Genomic DNA, 19,848 nt, shown 5'->3' with positions numbered 1-19,848 from the left:
GGAGAGGGGCTGCCCGCGGCCGCCGAGGACAGGAGGAAGAGGAGGACGGTGCAAGGGCCTCACCCCCGTCCGGGACCCCTCCGCGGAGAAGGGAGAGAGGGAGAGAGCGGGAGAGAAAGAGAGAGAGAGTCTCGGAGCCGAGCTCAATCCCAGCGTGTCCTCTAGCAGCGGCACCGCAGCGGCATCCTCCGGGTCGCCGGGGGCAGGGTGGTCTCTGGCGGCCTCTCCCTCCCTCTGTATGACTGTGATTCTGCTACACACGCCTACGGCCCGCTCGGGAGCTGGGCTGATGGTGGGGGGGGCTGTTCTCGCAGAAAAAGGGAATTTAAAAAAAAAAAAAAAAAAAGCACAAACAAAACAAAAGTAAAAAAAAATTTAAAAATTTGGGGAAAAAACGTAGAAAGAAAAAAGCCGGAAAAGCAGCCTTGCGGAAAGCCCAGTCGTTGTCACAAGAGCGGCCCGAAGCGGTGCGGAGCCCCCGGAGGGGTGCGGGAGCCGCCGCCGAGCTCCCTCCCGGCCGCGCTGCGCAGCTTCAAAACCGCCCCGCGCCGCCGCCGCGCTTTTACTGCCCGCCGGCCCCGCCCCCCGGCGCCGCCGCCAGCCAATGGCAGCGCGCGGCGCCGCGGCCGCAGCCAATGGGAGCGCGGGACGCGGCGGCGCTGCCGGGCCGGGCCCCGCTCCGGCACCCCCGGTACCCTCGGCCCCAGCCCCGCTCCGGCACCGGCACCCCCGGGCCCGCCGTGCGGGATCCGCCGGTTCTGCCCCAAAAACAGCCCCGAGCCGGGCCGGGGATGTGCCCGCTGCCCCCTTCCCGCTGCCTGCCCCCTGCTAACGGCGGGGTTTGTCAGCGCTGAGTGCGGGCAGGTTGATGGCGGTGTCCCCGTGTCCTCCCCGCGTCCCAGTGCCCGGCCGTGCGTGCGGACAAGGTTTTAAATGTATTTCTGTGGAATTCATCCGGAGAGGCCGCTGGGTGCTCGCACCGTAGCAGGAACATCGCGGCTCGGCCCCGGTGGTGCCGTCGTTGCGGGTTCAGAGCGCTTTGAATGTTGCGGGTTCAGCGGGTTCTGCCGCTTTGGGGGAGTTTGGGGATATTTTATTATTCTAGAAAACACCCAACAAACCCCACAAAAAGCAGCGAGCGTATTTAAGTGTCTGTATTTTATTTTCGTTCCGGGCGTTGAGGTGGATTTTCTCGTGGCTGTGAAATCCGCCCCTGTGCCTTGTCCCTAATGAGTTCATTAGAGGCAATCAGAGCGGGACAATTAGGGACGCATGGTGACCAAGTGTAAACTCAAGTGTTGGGGGAAACTGCTGCGAATTGTTCTGTTCCACCCGGGAGAAGCGTGGATCCGCCGGGAGAAAGAACCGAGGTGGGAAACCAGCGATTTCCCCACTCCGCAGGGAAAAAAAAATAAAAATCAGAATATATCTATAATCAAAAATAGCGCTGCAAAATCGATTCGAGTTGGAAAAGAGTGAGATAAGGTCGGAATGAATTTGCTGTCACTTCTCTCGGGCTCCTTCCCGCCGCCTCCCCGAGCCTGGCTGCTGCCGCTGTGATTCCCGAGCGGTGATTTTTGGGTTTCTTACACTGTAATTTTGCCTCGCCCTCCTTGCAATTTGTGCGGTTTCGTAAGGCTTTAAACAAAGATATTTTTTGCCCCCAAAGTCGGGCTGGGATTTTGGGCGGCTGCTGGCACCGAGGGTCCCTTTCCCACTCGTGGGAACCCGGCGGGGCTCTTAATTACCGGAGATTTTCTTAATAAGAAAGGAAACGATTTTATGCGATAACTAAAGGAAGGGGGAAAATTAAATTATGAGGCAGATCCTCTACAAGGAGGGACGGTTAAAAATGATCTGCGATGGAAAAATTGATTGGGGAGTTTCTTCGGGTGTTTTAAAATTCTTATTTAGTTTTGACGGAAATAATTTTGAATGTTCGGGGAGGGTTTCATCCACCGAGAAAATGTGCAGGGATATTTTGTTTGGGAAAACAAATAGTGGATTCAGCGAGATAAGCTGATACTTTTCATGTAAATGTATGACCATAAGAGAAAACTTTTATTTTTTTTTTCTGGAATAATTTGAGAACGACTTCACACTTTTGTGTTCGGTTTTCAAATAAATCACATTTCTCGTAGCAGCTCGGGCTGCGTCTCATTGTACACAAGCAAATGGAATTTCTTTAACGATATAAGTTTATAAAATGCTGGGATTTAAAAAAAAGAGAGCTTGAGCAAAGCCACCCCTGCGGTGTCGCAGTGCTGTCCCTTCCTAGAAGCCTGGAGAAATATCTTCGATGGAATCTTACCTCCCCTCGGCTGAAACCTTACCGAGCTGAATTTCTACAGAACCCCCAGAAGCAGCAAAAGTTCTTTGCTTGCTGCAGCTGGGCACCGATAAGAGACCGAACCAGCGGGCTCGGAAAAACCCAAAATTCGAATGGCTTGAATAAAACAAAACAAAATAAAATAAAAATTAGTATTATGAAAAATACGCGGGGGAGCGCAGGGAGAGGAGCCCCTTGGAGGAGGAGGAGAGCGGGAGGCGCTTGGAAATGCGGGATTTTCCCCGCGGGGCTCCCTTCGCCCGCTTCTCCGGGGCAGCCGCCGCTTTTCCTCTCGCAGCCTTTACCGGCAGCGGCAGCGGAGCTTTCGGGGCGCCCCGGGCGCCGTTCCCGGGGCCGTTCCCGGTGTTGTTCCCGTGGCCGCTCTAGGACAGCTCCGGAGCCGTTCCCGGTGTCGCTCCGGGGCCGTTCCCGGTGTCATTCCCAGGGCCGTTCCCGGGACAGATCCCTGGGCCGTTCCCGATGTCATTCCCGGGGCTATTCCCGGGCTGTTCCCGGTATCGTTCCCGGGACTGTTCCCCGGGCTGTTCCCGTTGCCGTTCCTGGTGTCATTCCCGGGCCGTTCCCGGTGTCACTCCGGGACCGTTCCCGGGCTGTTCCCAGCGTTATTCCCGTTGTCGCTCCCGTTACCGTTCCCGGGCTCGCTCCGCTCTCACCTGCCCGCGGGGGCTCCGCGCGGCGTGTGTCGCCCCCCAGCGGACACCGCGGGGAATGCAGCGATCCCCGGCACCGCCCGGGCACGGGGACAGAGGGACAGGGACAGACAGAGGGACAGGGACAGGGACAGACAGGGACAGAGAGATACTGAGCAGGAAAAGAGGAAAGAGAGAGAAGCGTGGAAGAAAGAAAGAATGGAGGTGGGAACAACAGAGAGAGAGGGTGAGTAGAGAAAATGAGTGGGCAAAGGGAGAGGAAAAGTGGGGAAGGAAGGAGCAGAGAAAAGAGAGAAGGAAGGAAATGGAAGGAAATGGAAGGAAGGGAGGGAGGGAGGGAGGGAGGGAGGAAGGGAGGAAGGAAGGAAGGAAGGAAGGAAGGAAGGAAGGAAGGAAGGAAGGAAGGAAGGAAGGAAGGAAGGAAGGAAGGAAATGCAAGAAAGAAGAGAGAAGGAAAGCAGGAAAGAGGAGGAGAAAAAAGAGGAAGAAAGGAAAGGAAAGGAAAGGAAAGGAAAGGAAAGGAAAGGAAAGGAAAGGAAAGGAAAGGAAAGGAAAGGAAAGGGAAAAGGGAAGGGAAATGGAAAGGGAAAAGGAAAGGGGAAAGGAAATGGAAAAGGAAAGGGCTCTGTCTGGCACCAGTCCAGCCAAGACCCATTGATGCACATGAATCGCTCAGAGCTGGAGGGAAAAATTCCTGAACTCAGCAGAGTCATGGTCTTTGTGGAGAGAAAACAACTCAGAAAAGGAGTTTGCATCTGCAGCCCTCAGAGAGGAGCGTCCCAATTTATTCTGATTTTTTGGGCTGGCACAGCTGCAGCTGGCTCTGACCGAGGATCCGCAGCATCCCTGCCAAGTGGGGTATAATAATAAATATGATAATAAATAATATAATATCATATCTACAATATAATACAATACAACATACTACAATACAATACAACATAATATAAATAATAATAAATATACCAACTCTGAAGACATTTCCCCCCTTCTCCAGCATGCTTTAAAATAAACCTTCATGAATTTTATTCACCATTTCATTGTTCTCATGACCCCTCCATCCCGCTCAGGAATGTCAGGATTCTCAAACTCCTTTTTTTGTGGTGGTTTTAGTAGAATGCTCTAATTCTATAAATAATAAATCGCACAAACAAATAATTTATTATCCAATTAAAGGCGAGCAAGAAATGAACTTGTGGGAAGGCGGCAGATTGGGGAACCCACGCAGAGGCTGGACATTGTTTTATTCACCACTGGCCAGTTCTAAATGGAAAAGCAATTAATGTGAGGGATAATTTTACAAAAAGCGAGGTGGAATTTTACCCCCAGTCATAAGACGTGATGGAACGCCCGTGATATTTGTATAATCTCCCATTAGTGCGCCAGCACAGCCTTTTTAATGTTTAATTCCATAAATAAATCGGGCCTTTAGCGACCTTCCCTCACGGCTCTTCCCCAACTTTGTCTTCGAGGCGTTTTGAGCCCTCAGCGCCGCCGTAGCCGCCGCGCGCCCGCCGGGGGCGTGGCCAAGGTGGAGGCTCCGCCCCTCAGCGCTGATCCTATGAGAGGTGTGGTTTATCGGCAGTGACGTCACTATTTTGAGGTGCGGACGCGATGGTGACGTCACGATGATGAGTTAGTGAGGGGCGGGGCGTCGCTGACGTCACGGCGCGGCGGAGAGAGCGGGCATGCGGGCGGGGATGGCGGTGACGTCACGGCGGGCGGGTGCGGGATGGCGGTGACGTGAGGGCGATGGCGGCGGCGCTGCCCCCAGCGGGCCGCTCCAAGGGGGACATCCGGGAGGAGGTGTGGGAGCACCTGGAGGCCTCGGGCCTGGCCGACTTCCCGCGGCCCGTGCGCGGCCGCATCCCCAACTTCAAGGTACGGCCGGCGCTGGGCCGCGTCCTGCTGCTGCTCCTTCCCTGCCCCGCTCTGCCGGGAGCAACTCCCAGTTCCCCGCAGTGCTCCCCCAATGCTCTCCAGTGCCCCCAAGTGCACCCCCAGTGCCCTCAGTTCCCCACCAGTTCCTCCCCAGTGCCCCTCAGTGCCCCCACTGAACCCCCAGTTCCCTCCCAGTGCTTCCCCAGTGGCCCCAGTTCCCCCCCAGTACCCTGCAGTGCCCCTCAGTGCCCTCCCAGATCCTCCCTAGTGCCCCCCAGCTCCCCCTCAGAGCTCCCAGTGCCCTCCCATTTCCTCCCCAGTTCCCCTCCAGTGCCCTTCTAGTTACTCCCAGTACCTCCAGTACCCCTCAGTACCCCCCCCAGTGCCCCCCAGTTACCACCCAGTGCCCCCCCAGTGTCCCCAGTGCCCCGCAATGCCCCCACTGAACCCCCAGTGCCCTCCCAGTGCCCCCCAGTTTCCCCCCAGTGCCCCGGGCAGCGCCTAGCGGCCCTGGAAGGAAAGCAAACAAAACCCCCTTGCCAATTCCCGAGCCACAGAATGGCTTGGATATTAGGAAAACATTTTTCACCAAAAGAATAACAAAGTACTGGAATGCTCTTCCCAGGGAGGTGGTGGAATCACCATCTCTGGATGTGTTAAAAAAAGGCTGGACATGGCACTTGGTGGCACCTCTGGTTGAGGTGTTAGGGCATGGGTTGGACTCGATGATCTTAGAGGTCTCTTCCAACCTCGTTATTCTGTGATTGTGTGATTTCATTATTCTGTGATCCTGTTTGAATTGGAAGGGCATTTAAAGCTCCCTCAGCAGCAACACCTTCACTATCCCCCTCCCACCCCTGTCCAAGCTGGCACTGGACATTTCACAGAAAATTAGCCACCCCTCAATTAAAAATCTGCAGAAATCAGCCTGTCCAGAGGGTGCAGCGTTCTTCATTACCCATTTCTGCTGTGAGCTGATATTTTATGCAAACAGGGCTCCTCCCACGCTGCCTCCAGGCTCCTGGGCTTGCAGCAGTTCCGAGCTGCCCGAGCAGTAAAAATAAACCCCGATGCTCCCCAGAGGAACGCCCGCTTCCTCACGCTGGAAGTAAGTGAGAGTGCTCAGAGTAAGTGCAAATCCTCTGCTCTTGGCTCCTTCCCTGTGCCAGGGCTCCCTCCAGGCCTGCTGCTCTCTCAGGGAGCTGGAGGTGTTCAGCAGAGCACGGGAGGTGAAGGTGGATCCTGACAAACCTCTGGAAGGTGCCCGGCTGGCGGCTCTGCAGGTAAAGGCAGCTCTGAGGAGGGGCTGGGAGGGGACAGCACAGCCTGGCAGGAGGGATGTGTCCCCTGAGTCAATAAATGATCCTCTGTGTCCTTAAAAAGACCAGAAGTTTCTCTCCTCAATTTGGTAAAAAGACACCTCATAGGGGGACTTCACCTCAAACCCAACTGGACAGAACTCAAAAGGTCCTGCCTAAGCAATTCACTAGAAAAAGAAAAGAACAAAGGAAATAATCCCTTTTGTGGGGTGTTTTTACCAGAAGCAAGAGCCTCTTGCCCCTGTCTCTGTAAGAGCTTTGTTATTTTGCCTTTTATTAAACTTTTTTCTGTTTCCAACACTGCCTCAAAGCCATCCTGCTGATTTTATGCCATTTGGGGGTAGCTGGGCTCTCTCAGGTGTGATGGGTTCTCCGAGAGCTCACAAGACCTGGCTGGAGGAGAAAATACAACTCACCTCAGCAACACCTGCACTGCATCTTCAAGGGGTTTATGTGCAGCTCAAATCAATAAGTGTCATGGAATGGTTTGGATTGGAAGGGATTTGAAGGATAATTCAGTTCCAACCTCCTGCCATGAGCAGGGACACCTTCCACCATCCCAGAGTGCTGTCCAACCTGGCCTTGGACATTCCAGGGATCCAGAAGCAGCCACAGCTTCTCTGGGCACCTTCTCTCCCCACCCTCACAGGGAGAATTTCTCCCTAATATCCCATCTAACCCTGCCCTTTGTCACTTTGAAACTATTATCTCATACAGCTATTTAGAGACATAGCTTTAAAGGAGAAATTGTCTTTAAAGGTATCTCCTGAAATATCTTCAAATATCTCTCTTACCTTTTATTTCTTCAATAAACCTTTTGATGGAATTTTCCTGTATTGGAAGAAATTAATCTTACAAGCACTGTGCCATCAACAACATAAAAAATTAAATATTTGGCCATGCAGTTTTTACTGTATGACAATAAAAACATTTCTTCAGTATAAAATGAACCTTCTCATGTGGTTCCTCAGGCAAGGAAGACTTTACTGGTTCCCACACCACGTCTGAGGACTGGGCTGTTCAACAGGATTGTCCCCCCTCCAGGTGCAAGCAAGGAGGTGCTGAGGAGATGTGCCACATCCCAGGTGGGACTGAAGCATCAGGGAGGGCTGAATTAACCTTGGGGCAGCTGGAAGTTGGAAAAACTGAAATATCTTCATGTTAGGATGTCATTCCTGGCTTTGTGTAAACACAGGTGCCATTGATAATATTGAAATCAGGAGCAAATTCAGTTATAGCAGGACAGTATTGATTTTTCTGAGTTTTTGGAAAATCATGAGTGACTTGAGGTGAGTTAGATCTTTCTTCATGCTCCTCCATCCTGCAGTTTTGAGCTGCTGAACCTTTTGGGGAATATTTTAGTGCTCTTAGGTGTTACCAGCTAGGAAAGTTACCATCTTCAGCCAAGGAGATGCTGAGGAGATGTGCCACACCTCAGGTGGGAATGGGGCATCAGGGAGGGCTGAATTAACCTTGGGACAGTGTGGGCTTAGCATGGACCAGCTGGAAGCTGGAAAAACTGAAATACCTTCCGGTTAGATGTTATTCCTGGCTTTGTGTACATTGATAATGTTGAAAACAGGAGAAAATTCAGTCTTAGCAGGACAGTATTGATATTTCTCAGTGTCTTTTGGAAAATCGTGACTTGAGGTGAGTTAGATCTTTCTTCATGCTCCTCCATCCTGCAGTTTTTAGCTGCTGAACCTTCTGGGGAATATTTTAGTGCTCTTAGGTGTTACCAGCTAGGAAAGTTACCATCTTCAGCCAAGGAAGTGCTGAGGAGATGGAGCCACACCTCAGGTGGGAATGGGGCATCAGGGAGGGCTGAGTTAACCTTGGGACAGTGTGGGCTTAGCATGGACCAGCTGGAAGCTGGAAAAACTGAAATACTTTCATGTTAGGATGTGATTCCTGGCTTTATGTACATTGATAATGTTGAAAACAGGAGAAAATTCAGTCTTAGCAGGACAGTATTGATATTTCTCAGTGTCTTTTGGAAAATCATGACTTGAGGTGAGTTAGATCTTTCTCCGTGCTCCTCCATCCTGCAGTTTTGAGCTTCTGAGCCCTCTGGGGAATATTTCAGTGCTCTTATGTGTTACCAGATAGAAAAGACGAGGTTTTTTATAGAACACAAGACCCAAAGAGCCGTGAATTGTGGCATTTTTATGCAGCCACGTGGGGAGGTCGGGTTTGCCGCGGTCTCTTGCTGCCCTCTCGTGTTCCATCCTCACCGCACAGCCTCGGGCTGTGGCCAGACAGCCCTGCAGCGTTTACGTCTTTATTTGCCATGAAAACGCAACATGAAGAGCTTACCACAGGGATTTGTTTCCTCCTTTATCTCCTGCTAAAGGCAATAAAGTTCTGCAGCAACCCCGTAAACAACCGAGGTTGTAAAGGCTGGTAATTAGTAGTGACTTTCTTTGTTGGGAGTTCTATGGCAGTCATTAACTAATTAAGCTGTTCAGGGCTGAAGAGCACTTTTGTAAGAGACCTTTCTCTTGGCCTGCTGTCTGATCTGGGCTCTTACCACCCTGTGTCTCGTTTTTCCCCCAGCCCACTAATGAGGAAATGCTGTTGGCAGTTTGTATTTACAGAGCGCTGTGCAAACAATCCTGACCACGCTGCTGGGAGGTGCCTGATGGGTGTTAGTGCTGATAGTCAGCCACAAATTACTGAATTCTTGGGCTTTCTGCTCTGCACAGAAAATGTTTGGCTCTTTATTGTGATTTTAATATTGTTAATTTATAATTAGCAGCGAGTTGAGTTGGTGTGAGGAGCATTTGCAGTGTGCTGTACACATTTATTGGGAGTGATTGAATCACAAGGTATATTTTAAATAATTGTAAACCTCTGATATTTAAAAACCCAAGTAAACATAATTTTTAATTTCTGCAGTCTGGGCAGAATTTTCGTTAAGATGAGAACAGATTGAAGAGGAGTGGGTGGGGTTGAACAAGGAGAGAGAGGAGGAAAAAAAATAATTGTATCACTTTGTGTAACTCCATATTTCTTTGTGCTGTAGCTGTCTGTGTCTAAATTAACTTTGTGATTTGTATTTCAGAATTAATTGAAGCATTTGTAGTGCTCTGGTATTCCTCAGGCTTTTAGTAGAGTAGGGAAGTGTAAATAGGAAGTGTCACTTGTCCTCATTTTTAGGAACAGATTTCCAAAAAAAATGTTTCAAAATATCAGCTTTTGATCCTAAATAAAAAACCTTGCTTCTAAAAGTGCCCACCTCCCTCAGCTCTCCTTGCAGTGTGCCAAAATTCCTGTCACTCTAGTAGGGAATCTATTCTAGGGTTCCCTGGGGGATAACTTCCCAGACATGTACAGCTTGGCTAAACATGGAAGAGACACTTGGAAACGTGGGGACTTACTGGGATTTATCAAAATACCCTGGATTTCTGCCTCAGTCCCTGGAAGATTGTGCCCTCTGCAAACCTCAAATGCTGTTTTTTCCCTGCAGGGTGTGAGAGACTTCAGCGTGCCTGTGGGGCTGGATAGCAAAGCACAAGTGGACTTGGTTGTTGTGGGGTCAGTGGCTGTCTCTGAAAAAGGTGAGGAGAAACTTGCAGCAGAAAGGTCCCAAATCCCAGCCCAGTGGCAGAGCCAGATTTCCCCTTGGGGCCGAGCTGTGGCCTTGGCTTCTGCCCCTGTGTGTGCCCAGTCCCTGCTGCCAGGGAAGCAGGGGTGCCTCAGGATGCAGGGGGCACACAGCAGTGGCCTCAGAGATGTTCTGGGGCTATTTCAGTGGTTTTTTTCTTGAGGAAAGCAATTCTTTGTGTTCTGAAGGAATCCAAGCAGGCTCCCTGTCACAGATCTGCTCTGCTCACACAGGCTGTGTGAAAGGCCTTGTGTTAGACCTGCTGATTCAGGGCCTATTTGGGGATCAGATTTTGCATTTTCGAGTATTTTGGAAACCTGCTGGTGCTGAAAATTTTCCACTGACTTTATCCCTTGCCTAAAATAACACAGTTTTTATATGTGACCCAGACTCCTCTTTACCCACATTAACCTGTGTGGGACATGAATAGAAGGTTCTAAATACAATTGCTAAATAAACTGCTGGGTTAATTACATGAATTTGTTTATTCTGAATGGGAAGTTTCTGGAATCTTTTAGAAGTCATTAAAAACTGATTTTTTATTTCATTTCAGTGCTGATTTCAAGGAAAGCTGCACTCTCTGAGAGATGCTGATCTGATTTTTTCCAGAGTTACAACTTGCAGACTGCTGGGTTAATTACACCATTTTAACAACTTTCCACTGTGCTGTTTGGGGGTTTTTTTTCACACTTTTCTGTGCTTTAGGCTGGAGAATTGGCAAAGGGGAAGGTTATGCAGACATGGAGTATGCAATGATGGTGTCCATGGGGGCAGTGCAGGAGGACACACCTGTGGTCACCATCGTGCACGACTGCCAGGTGAGCTGAGATGTCCAAATATCCCCTGTGCAGCTGGGAGGGAGCTCTGGGACACTTCCTGCTCTGTCTGCAGAGGAGACATGGAATGAAGCTGGTTTGGCATCTTCCTTCCCATTGTCTTTGATGGATTTTCATGTGGCAAGACATCAGGAATGGGGCACAGCTTTAGGGAGTTTGTTTTTAGCTACTTAACCAAATCTCTGCCTTGTAGGTGCTTGACATAGCAGAGGAGCTGCTGGGTGACCACGATTTAACTGTGGATTACATCCTCACTCCAACCAGGACCATCCAGACCCATTGCAAACGACCAAAACCTCGGGGAATAATGTGGCACAAGGCAAGTTCAGTTTAACAGAACCTCAGGGAATAATGTGGCACAAGGCAAGTTCAGTTTAATCCAGTTAAATCTTAAACCTTTGCTGCTGGTGGCACAAACCAAGTTCAATTTAATCCAGTTAAATCTTAAACCTTTGCTGCTGGTGGCACAAGGTAAGTTCAATCTTCATCAAGTTAAATCTTTGCTGTTGGTGGCACAAGGCAAGCTCAATCTTCATCAAGTTAAATCTTAAACCTTTGCTGCTGGTGGCTTACTGGTACCAATAATCTGCTGATAACCCCCCCCCCCCCCATTTTTATATAGAAACAATTTTTAAAATTAGAAATATTTGATAAAAGAACAGATGTGTTTGTCAGGTGGAACAAAGCAGCAGCATCTGTGGGCAGTGGGGTTTTAGGGGTAATGGTGAGGAGATATTTCCCTCCATCTGAGGTTGCTGTACCCATGGGTTATCAGGAGGTGCTGCCCCATCCTGAAGTGTCCCAGGGGTGGGACTGGTGGGTAAAGTCTGTGCTGCTGGTTGTGAAAGGAAAACACAACCAGCTGCTGGTGCATTCCTGTTCCTGCAGTGGATTCACTTTCCAGGGATAAATCTGTGGCTGCAGCTCATTTTCAGGTGGAAGAAAAGAGACTTTAAACATAAATCTTTATTTATTGGTAATTCTATTATGGATTGGCCTTTTCCCCCTGCCCAGTGTCAGAAACTTCCTCAGCTTCCCAAGTAGTTTCAGGAAAGCCTGGAGTAAATTGTTTTACTGGAGGTTCCTGCTGGGAAAGCTTTTTCTTTGTCATTGGATTTTCATTTCTGAAATCATCCAGTCAGGGAGCAGACCCAATCCTGCATGAGTGACTACAGCAGGAATGCTGATTTGAGGAATTGTGCACCCACATCTTGCACAAACTGAGCAATTTTAAGGGAATACTCCCAGGGAAGGAAATCAAAATTTGTTAAAATTTACCAACCAGCTGAAAGAGTTAAATTTCTTTAGGTAATGTATCTACAACAAACAAATTCTAGCCAGGACTATTTTTATTCCAGAAGTGGGAGAGCATTTTACCCTGCCTGTGGTTGAGGATTTGAGGTTATAAATAAATAAATAACAGCTCTGTCTGCCCTAGTGCATTTTTTCCATTGAATTATTTTTGAATTGTAATTTTTTTTAGGATATTATTGAATGTAATTGTGTTGAAGGCCTACCCCTTGTGCTCCATCCATCTTGCCAACATATTTTTGATCAGTTTGTCTGCCTTGGTGTCAGACTTCTCAGTAAGTGGCCTTGCTGACACTTTTCTATTTCTTTTTTTTTATGTGCCTTTAGCAGAAACTGAATTTTCTGCAGCTTTCACTGAGAATGGAGCACAGATTGACCCTTTATTTGAATATTTCAGTGTTGATTTAACACCTTTTGTTTGGAGCTGTATGGATTAAATAGGAATATTGGAGAAGACCAGGGATAATCATCACTTTTCTGTCTTTTTGGGACCAGAACAAAGTGTGGTAATTTCTGTATGAAGCAGAAATTACCATTGTCCCCAGGGAAATGAGTGACATTTATTTAGTGTGTGCCTGTGGTGTTCAGTTTTTGCACAGACAGTTTTGGAGGTGGGAGGTCTGGTTAATCACGGGGTGTGAAAAAGGCAGCATTTGATAGGGGCTATTTCAGTGTTTATCCTCTGGATTTTCTGGCTACTTCTCCATCATTTTCTCCCCATCCTTTTCTCCTTCAAATCCTGGCTTTGCTGGTGCATTCCTGTTCCTCAGAGCAAAACTAAATGAACCAAGAGGCAGTGAGTAAATAAATCATCCACTTCTGAACACGGGCTTTTGTCAACACTGAGTAGCTTAACTTCATTGTGAGGACCTGTGAGGTGGAAAATCCATTGTTTAAAAAAAGCTGATCCTTGGGGAGCAGGGCTGGACAATGTTTAGGAGTTTGAAATCCAGGTGTTTGCAAATATGGGATTACAGCTGAGGGTTGTTGTGGGGATGTGCTGTCAGTAATGCACACTCAGCTCCAGAGGGAAGGGAAGGGAAGGAGCTCACCCAGCAAACAAATCCATGGCTGAAGGAGCTGCTGCATTTTCCTGGAGTGCTTTTGTGTGTTCTGAGCTGTTTAAAGACTTCCAAGGAAGTGGAAGAGCCACAACATCATCAACACCAAAGAATCATTATCAGGCACTCCAGAAACACTTCAACATCCCCAGTGCTGGGGGGTGTTTGTGGAACTTTTGTCTCTCTGAGGTCAGAGCTTTGGGACATCAATTTGAGTTACTGGAGGGCAGCAAGAGCTGCTGAGAGCTGAGCACTCTGGAGAACTTTATTTGGATGCCAGTAGAGAATTATTTGGCTTCATCTGTCATGAAAATCCAACCCATTGTTTCTGGGAACTCTAAATTCATGAAGCTACTTGCTTTCTCATTTAATATTTTCTGTGGGTAACTGTGATCTTTATCTGGGACACTGGCTATTATATTTGTCCCAATTATCAAGTTATTTGTGCTGTGCTTATTTTAAATTGAAACTGTGCAGACAAATTAAAATGTTTGAGTTCACGAAGAGGGAAAGGAGAGTAGTTGGTGGAAAAATCACTATATTTTAGCAAGTATTTCCTTCTGGCTTTGAAATAATTCTTTTGCTGAGGATTTTGTAGGAGTAGGAAAAGAATTTTCCTGAAATGAAATGAAATGAGATGAGATGAAATGAAATGAACTGGAGGGGAATCCCAGTAGCAGAGATGGAAACAACAAACAACAGCTTTGGGTGTGTGATAGAACATCTGGAAAGGAAAGCTCCAAAAATGCACCCATCCAAGGTGGCAAATTGCAGTCAGTGTGGGCAGGGCTTTGTTTTGGTGTGGATTTTGGGATGCTTGGGGCAGGGAATGTTTCCACACCTGCTCACACATCTCAGCACCTTGGTAAGGCTCAGCCTCGCTGCAGAGTCCCCAGAATGCCCTGATGGATTCCCAGTGTGGGCTGCACGAGTTTCTGCTGAGGGACACCAGCAGGCTGCCAGCTCCCAGCAATGTGCCCTTGGGTTGTGTGTGCACATATTTGGACATTTTGTGCAAATGAGTGATAAAACGTTCAACTGTGCTGGCTTTGCTGTGCTGGCCTTGTCTGTGCCACAAATCCCTGTTTGCTCAGAGCTCCTGGAAACGAGGACACAGCATGAAAAGGGGACACAGCACGAAAAGTTGGGTCTGTGCTGGAGGTTTTGAACAATCTGGGGTCAGAGCCCTCTGAGGATGAACCTTGCAAACAATTTTGCCCTTCTGTTTGGAAGGGGTTGGTGGATCTGCAGTCCTGGAGGTTTTGGTGCTGTTTGCAGCCTGCCAAGGCTGCATCATCACTCTCCATCTTAAAATCATGGAATGGGTTGTGCTGAAAGGAATTTGAAAGAGAATCTTATTCCAAGCCCCTGCACACCTTCCACTGTCCACAGGGATTATTAAATGATTAATTGGCTTTGGTGGGGTTATTTTTAACCCAAATTATTTCAGAGTTTATGGCACAGAACCATGAGCATTGCTTTGGCCAGCCCCAGAGGGCTGAAGTGTGGAACTGGTCTGGGAATTGGTGGTCAGGGGATGACAGGGAACTTCTTCAGCTTTGGTTTCACTAGCAAAGCTAAATCCCAACACTCAATCCAAGCTTTCAAAACATCAGTAAATGGTTTGGCCTTGGTTTTAAGGGATGGGGGAAGCTTCCAGTGCTGGGTTTGCCAATGTTCACAGAGCTGGATCAACCAGACCTGGGCTGGAATGTCTCTAAATTCTGGTTTAGCCTAAAGCAGTAGGCAGGGACAGGAATAGGGATAAGCAAGTCTAGGGAGGACTGACCAGCCACCAGAGTGTGCAGCTTGTTGAAAGAGAGGAAGAATGTCTTTGGCCTCTCTCCACATGGAAATAAATCCTTGCAATCCTCCCCAGCTCACAGGACAAAAGGAACTTTTTGCATCATTGTAATTAGCAACACATTGTGCTATCACAGGGTTCTTTTGTTTGCTCTCTTGCAACAGAGTAGAACAAGCTTTTTCCTCTCCCCTGCCACCCACTGCCCCCTTTGCCCTTTTAGTTCTCACCCTCAAAAACCCCAAAACCCCAATGGATTTATTTGTTGAATTGAAACCCCAAATGGAGTTTCTGCCTTTCAGTGGCATAAAAGTGAGAGAAAACAAGGAAGGGTTTAGAAGGTTTGGTCCAGCTGAAATGTTCTCCTAGAACCCAGAGAAAAAAGCCCTTAAGGTAAATCCCTGTGCCTCTTGTGACAGGAGGGTGTCAGCTGACAGTGGCAGAACTTGCCTAATGTTTTTTACAAATCTCTGCTAATAGAAAAAAATAAAAATCTTAAATCAGCTGCCTTTGTTGCTTTGGTGAAGGTCTGTTGCTGTTGTGCCTGCACAGGGCTGGATTTTGAGGCAATGACAGAATCACTTCATGGTGGGGTTTGATCAGAACTTTAAAGAAAAGAGTTCATAGCCCATACAAAAATCCCAGAATCACTGAGGTTGGAAAACACCTCCAAAATCATCAAGTCCAACCTCTGACAGATCCCAGACCAGACAGCTGAGTGCCATGTCCTGTCTTTCCATAAACACCTCCAGAATGAGTATTCCACCATGGGCAGCAATTCCAATGTCTGATCCCCCTTTCTGTGCAGAAATTCCTCCTGAAACATAAATGCTGTTGTCACTGCATCTTCCTGAGGCTGCCAGGAGCCTGAAACAGCAGCTCCAAGAGCTGCAGCTGATGCCAAAATCTCCTTAGTGAGAGGAGGTGCCTGGTGGAAGTCCCTTGGAGATTGTGCTGTTCCCTGGATTATCTGAATCCTGCCCTTGGATTGTCCTGGGAATTCCAGGGTTGATCCTCTCAGTGCCCATCTCTGATTCCCCAATCTTCAAAGCCCTGAGGGTTTGCCCTTGGTAGCATTTCCCTTTCTAACCAAACACCCAAGCCATGCCTTGGCAACTGAGTGTAATTTCAGGATGAAAGGAGCAGTTCTTGGGCTGTGCTTTGGGGCCAGGAGTGATTGGGTTGCATGAGAGCAGAAAAATGTTTTTCCTGTTTGGTTTAATTAGCATAGAGCTTCCATTTCGCATGGAAATTTGACAGAGGACAACAAACCTTCTTCATTGTTGGCCAGCACAAACAAAGTGAGATCCTTCAGCCCTTGGTTTGATGTTGTATCACTCAGGGAAGGGGGGTTTGCTGTCAAACACAGCACTTGGAATTCTTGGCTGGGAAAAACAAATCAGCCCCAGAATCCACAGAGAAATAACTCTGTAAAATGTGGAAATGCTCTGCACCTTTGTGAGTGTGGAGGCTCCTGGAGCAAGTCCTTGCTGTTTGATGTTGTGTTAGCAGAGCTAGCACAAGCTTTCTGGAAATCATGGTTTTATTTAGTTCCAGCCTGAAATGAAACCTTGCTTGTTTGCTCTTCAGAAGATGAAGACAATGCTGTTGAGTGACTTGCCTGTCACCTCATCCTGACATTGGCTGTTCCTCGAGTCACTTCAGGGCTGGGTTTGTGTCCCCAGGGAGCTGAGCTTGATGCTGTGCAGACACAGGCTGGCTGTGCCTGGAACTGCAGGAGCAGCAATCCAGAGGCTCTGGGTATTTATTTCCAATGGTGAGGCCTGAGCTGCAATCCAGAGGCTCTGGGTATTTAATTCCCATAGTGAGGTCTGAGCTGGGAGCTCTGCAGGCATACTGGGATGTACTGGTGCTGCTCCAGCCCAGCCTGCTCAGGGTGCTGCCCTCTCACATCCTGGGTCTCTGCTAGCTCAGGCATTGCCTCCCCAGGCTCTGCTTTGCTCCCTGCATTTCAGCATTGGAGCTGGTGTTGATGGATGTTGGGCTTGTCCAGCAGCCAAGCAGGAATTCCTCCTCCTTCCAAGCTCAGTGTGCAAGCCAAGAGCTCGACCACATGAGCTGGGGAACCACTGCATTTCCTGCCAGTGCCTGAGTGCAGCCTGGGGCATCTCATGCCTCACATGGATGGGGTTCAGCTGTTGAGAGGAAGAGCCCTTCCAGAAAAGCTCTTTGGGTCAGGCATGGATGGATGGATGGCAGCAATAGCAAACTCACAGTGTGAGTGCAGTGTCCCAGCACTTCTGTTCCCTGCTCCAGCCCAGCACTTCCCTGTGGGGTCTGAGGAGCTGTGGGTGCTGTGGGAGGTCGGGTGGCACAGAGGGGATGTGCCCCAAGCAGGGGATGTGTCTCCAGCTGGGCCCACATGCACAGGAACCCTGCTCCAAGGCACGCTCCTGCTGCAGCTCCTCCATTGTGTGGGCCAGCCCAGGGATTTCCTGTGCTGGGGCAAGAGAGCACCAGGAGCTCGGCAGGATGGAAGGGTCTGCTGGGTTGGGAGGGATTCTGCCAGGGCTGGGGTTGTGTAGCGTTCTGCCAGGGCAGAGGATTGTCAGGGCAGGGATTATGTAGGATTCTGCCAGGGCTGGGATTGTGTAGGGTTCTACCAGAGCAGGGATTGTGTAGGGTTCTGTTAGGGCAGGAATTATGCAGGATTCTGTCAGGGCAGGGGATTGTCAGGGCAGGGATTGTGTAGGGTTCTGCCAGGACAAGGATTGTGTAGGATTTTGCCAGGCCAGCGATTGTATAGGATTCTGCCAGGCCAGGGATTGTATAGGATTCTGTCAGGCCAGGGATTGTGTAGGATTCTGTCAGGACTATGGTCACGTAGGATTTTGCCAGGGCTGGGATTGTGTAGGATTCTGTCAGGACTATGGTCACGTAGGATTTTGTCAGGGCTGGGATTGTGTAGGATTCTGCCAGAGCAGGGATTCTATAGGATTCTGCCAGGCCAGGGAACTATATAGGATTCTGAATCCTTGTCTGCCTTGTCTGCCAGGACAAGGATTCTGTAGGATGCTGTCAGGACAAAGATTGTGTAGGATTCTGCCAGCACAGGGATTGTGTAGAATTCTGGCAGGACAAGGATTGTGTAGGATTTTGCCAGGCTAGGGATTGTATAGGATTCTGTCAGGGCTGGGATTGTGTAGGATTCTGCCAGGACTGGATTGTGTAGGATTCTGCCAGGACTGGGATTGTGTAGGATTCTGCCAGGACTATGATTTTGTAGGATTCTGCCAGGACAAGGATTGTGTAGGATTCTGTCAGGCCAGGGGATTGTCAGGGCAGGGATTGTGTAGGATTCTGCCAGGACAAATTCTGTAGGATTCTGCCAGGACAGAGATTGTGTAGGATTCTTTAGGACAGGAGCACAGGCCCTCAGTCAAAGCAAACACAGAGGGAGGAGAACAAGGAGAATGCAGATCTGAAAGCACTCAGATAAATAAATGTCACATTGGAATATTCCTGCCGTTGGTTGGGGTTTGCCTGCTGGATCCACGTTGTGCTGCTCACTTCAGGAGTCTCTGATGTTTATTTTTGTCCTGAGTGTGTATTTAGGGATCCTTCCCAATCAGAGCAGCAATTAGGAACATTCGGAATGCTCTGGCTGTCTGCATGGCAGGAGGATAATAAGTTTCCTCTCTTTTTGTGGCACAAACAGCATAATCTTTTTCTGGAAGGCAAGAAAAATCCTTTTACAATAATTACATCCATCTTCCTCCTTTTTAGGTCAGCTCTGAGATGCTGGGAAAAATCCCCATCCTAAAGACTCTTCGCTGGAGGGAGAAGCAGGCTGGCAAGGATGTCACCCTCCAAGATGAACACCCAGCCCTGGCAGACACCAGCAGAGCAGCAATTCCAGACAGGAAGGTGATGGCTGCAAATCCCCAGCCATGGAGTGACCCTGTAAACCCCAAATCTGTAAATCCCGAATCTGAGGGATCTGACACAACCACCACTGTGTATGTTGGGAACCTGCCTGGCAGCCTGAGGGTGAGCCAGCTGAAGAGTGCCCTGAGGGAGCTGCAGGTGCTTCCTGCTGCCCTGAAGTGGCAAGGAGCACAGCACAGAGCTTTCCTGGACTACAGGGAGCAGGGGGCTGCACACAGAGCTCTGTCCTCCTTGCAGGGCCTGAGCCTTGGGGGCAATGCCCTGAGGGTGGAGCTGGCCAAGAGCCACAGGGACAAAGGGCAAGGAGAAATCAATACTCACAAATGAGTATGGAGGGGAAAAACCCACAAAAAAAGGTGTTTTCATTGTTTTTTTAAAAGCCAACCTGAAGTTGTAAGGTTTTTTTGTAACCCTCAGGTTTAACAAAACCAAATTTCTGCACAAACTTTCCTCTGTTCTGCACATGGACATGCAAAGGTTTGTCCCCACAGGTGACAGAGGAGCCGTTTCTCCATAAATAATTGCCCACAAAGTACCCACACTCTGGTTTTGGTGCTGTTTGGTGGTTTTGTTAAGCCTGGCTTAAAGCCCTGCCCCTTGATACCTGTCACGTTAAAAGGCAGCAGCAGGAAATCTGTCCGGAGGGTAACAATTGTGTTTACTGAAAAATGGGCTTTGCCTGTTGGAAGTTTCCAATTTATTTTTTATAAAAATGACCAGGGACAGAGAGATTGTCCTTTTTGTGCCTTGAAGAGTGGCTGTGGAAACACTGGCTCTAGTAAGAGCTGGTAACATCAGGTGGGAAAGATGGGAACCCTTTCTCAGCTTTTTGCTAAATCTGCCCTTGGTAAACCATATAGTTCTTATTTCAAAGGAAAACAAATCCCAATTTTCTCTGCTTTTCCCCAAAACTGCTTTTCTGATGGATCAGATAATTATAAAATTATGACTTTATAATTTAGCTATATAATTTTATAATTTAGCGGTATAATTTTATAATTTAGCTGCTTTTCCTGATTGTCTCTTCTGATGGGATGTGATTCCTTTGCCTCTGTGAAATAACATTATTATTATTATTATTATTATTATTATTATTATTGAAATGAAAAGCAGGCACATCATG

At 48.6% G+C, this 19,848-nt stretch overlaps 1 protein-coding gene across 1 annotated transcript; it reads left to right on the top strand.

Moving 5' to 3' along the window:
• Positions 1-4,752: 4,752 nt before the first annotated feature.
• MTHFSD (methenyltetrahydrofolate synthetase domain containing) lies at positions 4,753-19,483 on the top strand. Its single transcript, XM_054269594.1, has 7 exons — positions 4,753-4,881; positions 5,876-5,989; positions 7,172-7,285; positions 9,670-9,760; positions 10,513-10,625; positions 10,837-10,962; positions 18,564-19,483. Exons 1-7 carry the CDS (start codon positions 4,753-4,755, stop codon positions 19,050-19,052), a joined length of 1,176 nt encoding a protein of 391 aa, XP_054125569.1. The 3' UTR covers positions 19,053-19,483.
• Positions 19,484-19,848: the final 365 nt, after the last annotated feature.

This window comes from Melozone crissalis, unplaced genomic scaffold, assembly GCF_028551555.1.
Source record: "Melozone crissalis strain CALT ecotype California unplaced genomic scaffold, PUWL_Pcris_2 ptg000007l_1, whole genome shotgun sequence".
In the NCBI taxonomy this organism is placed as follows: Eukaryota; Metazoa; Chordata; class Aves; order Passeriformes; family Passerellidae; genus Melozone; species Melozone crissalis.
The sequence above is the reverse complement of the archived record's forward strand: the minus strand, read 5'-3'. Positions and strand labels throughout refer to the sequence as shown.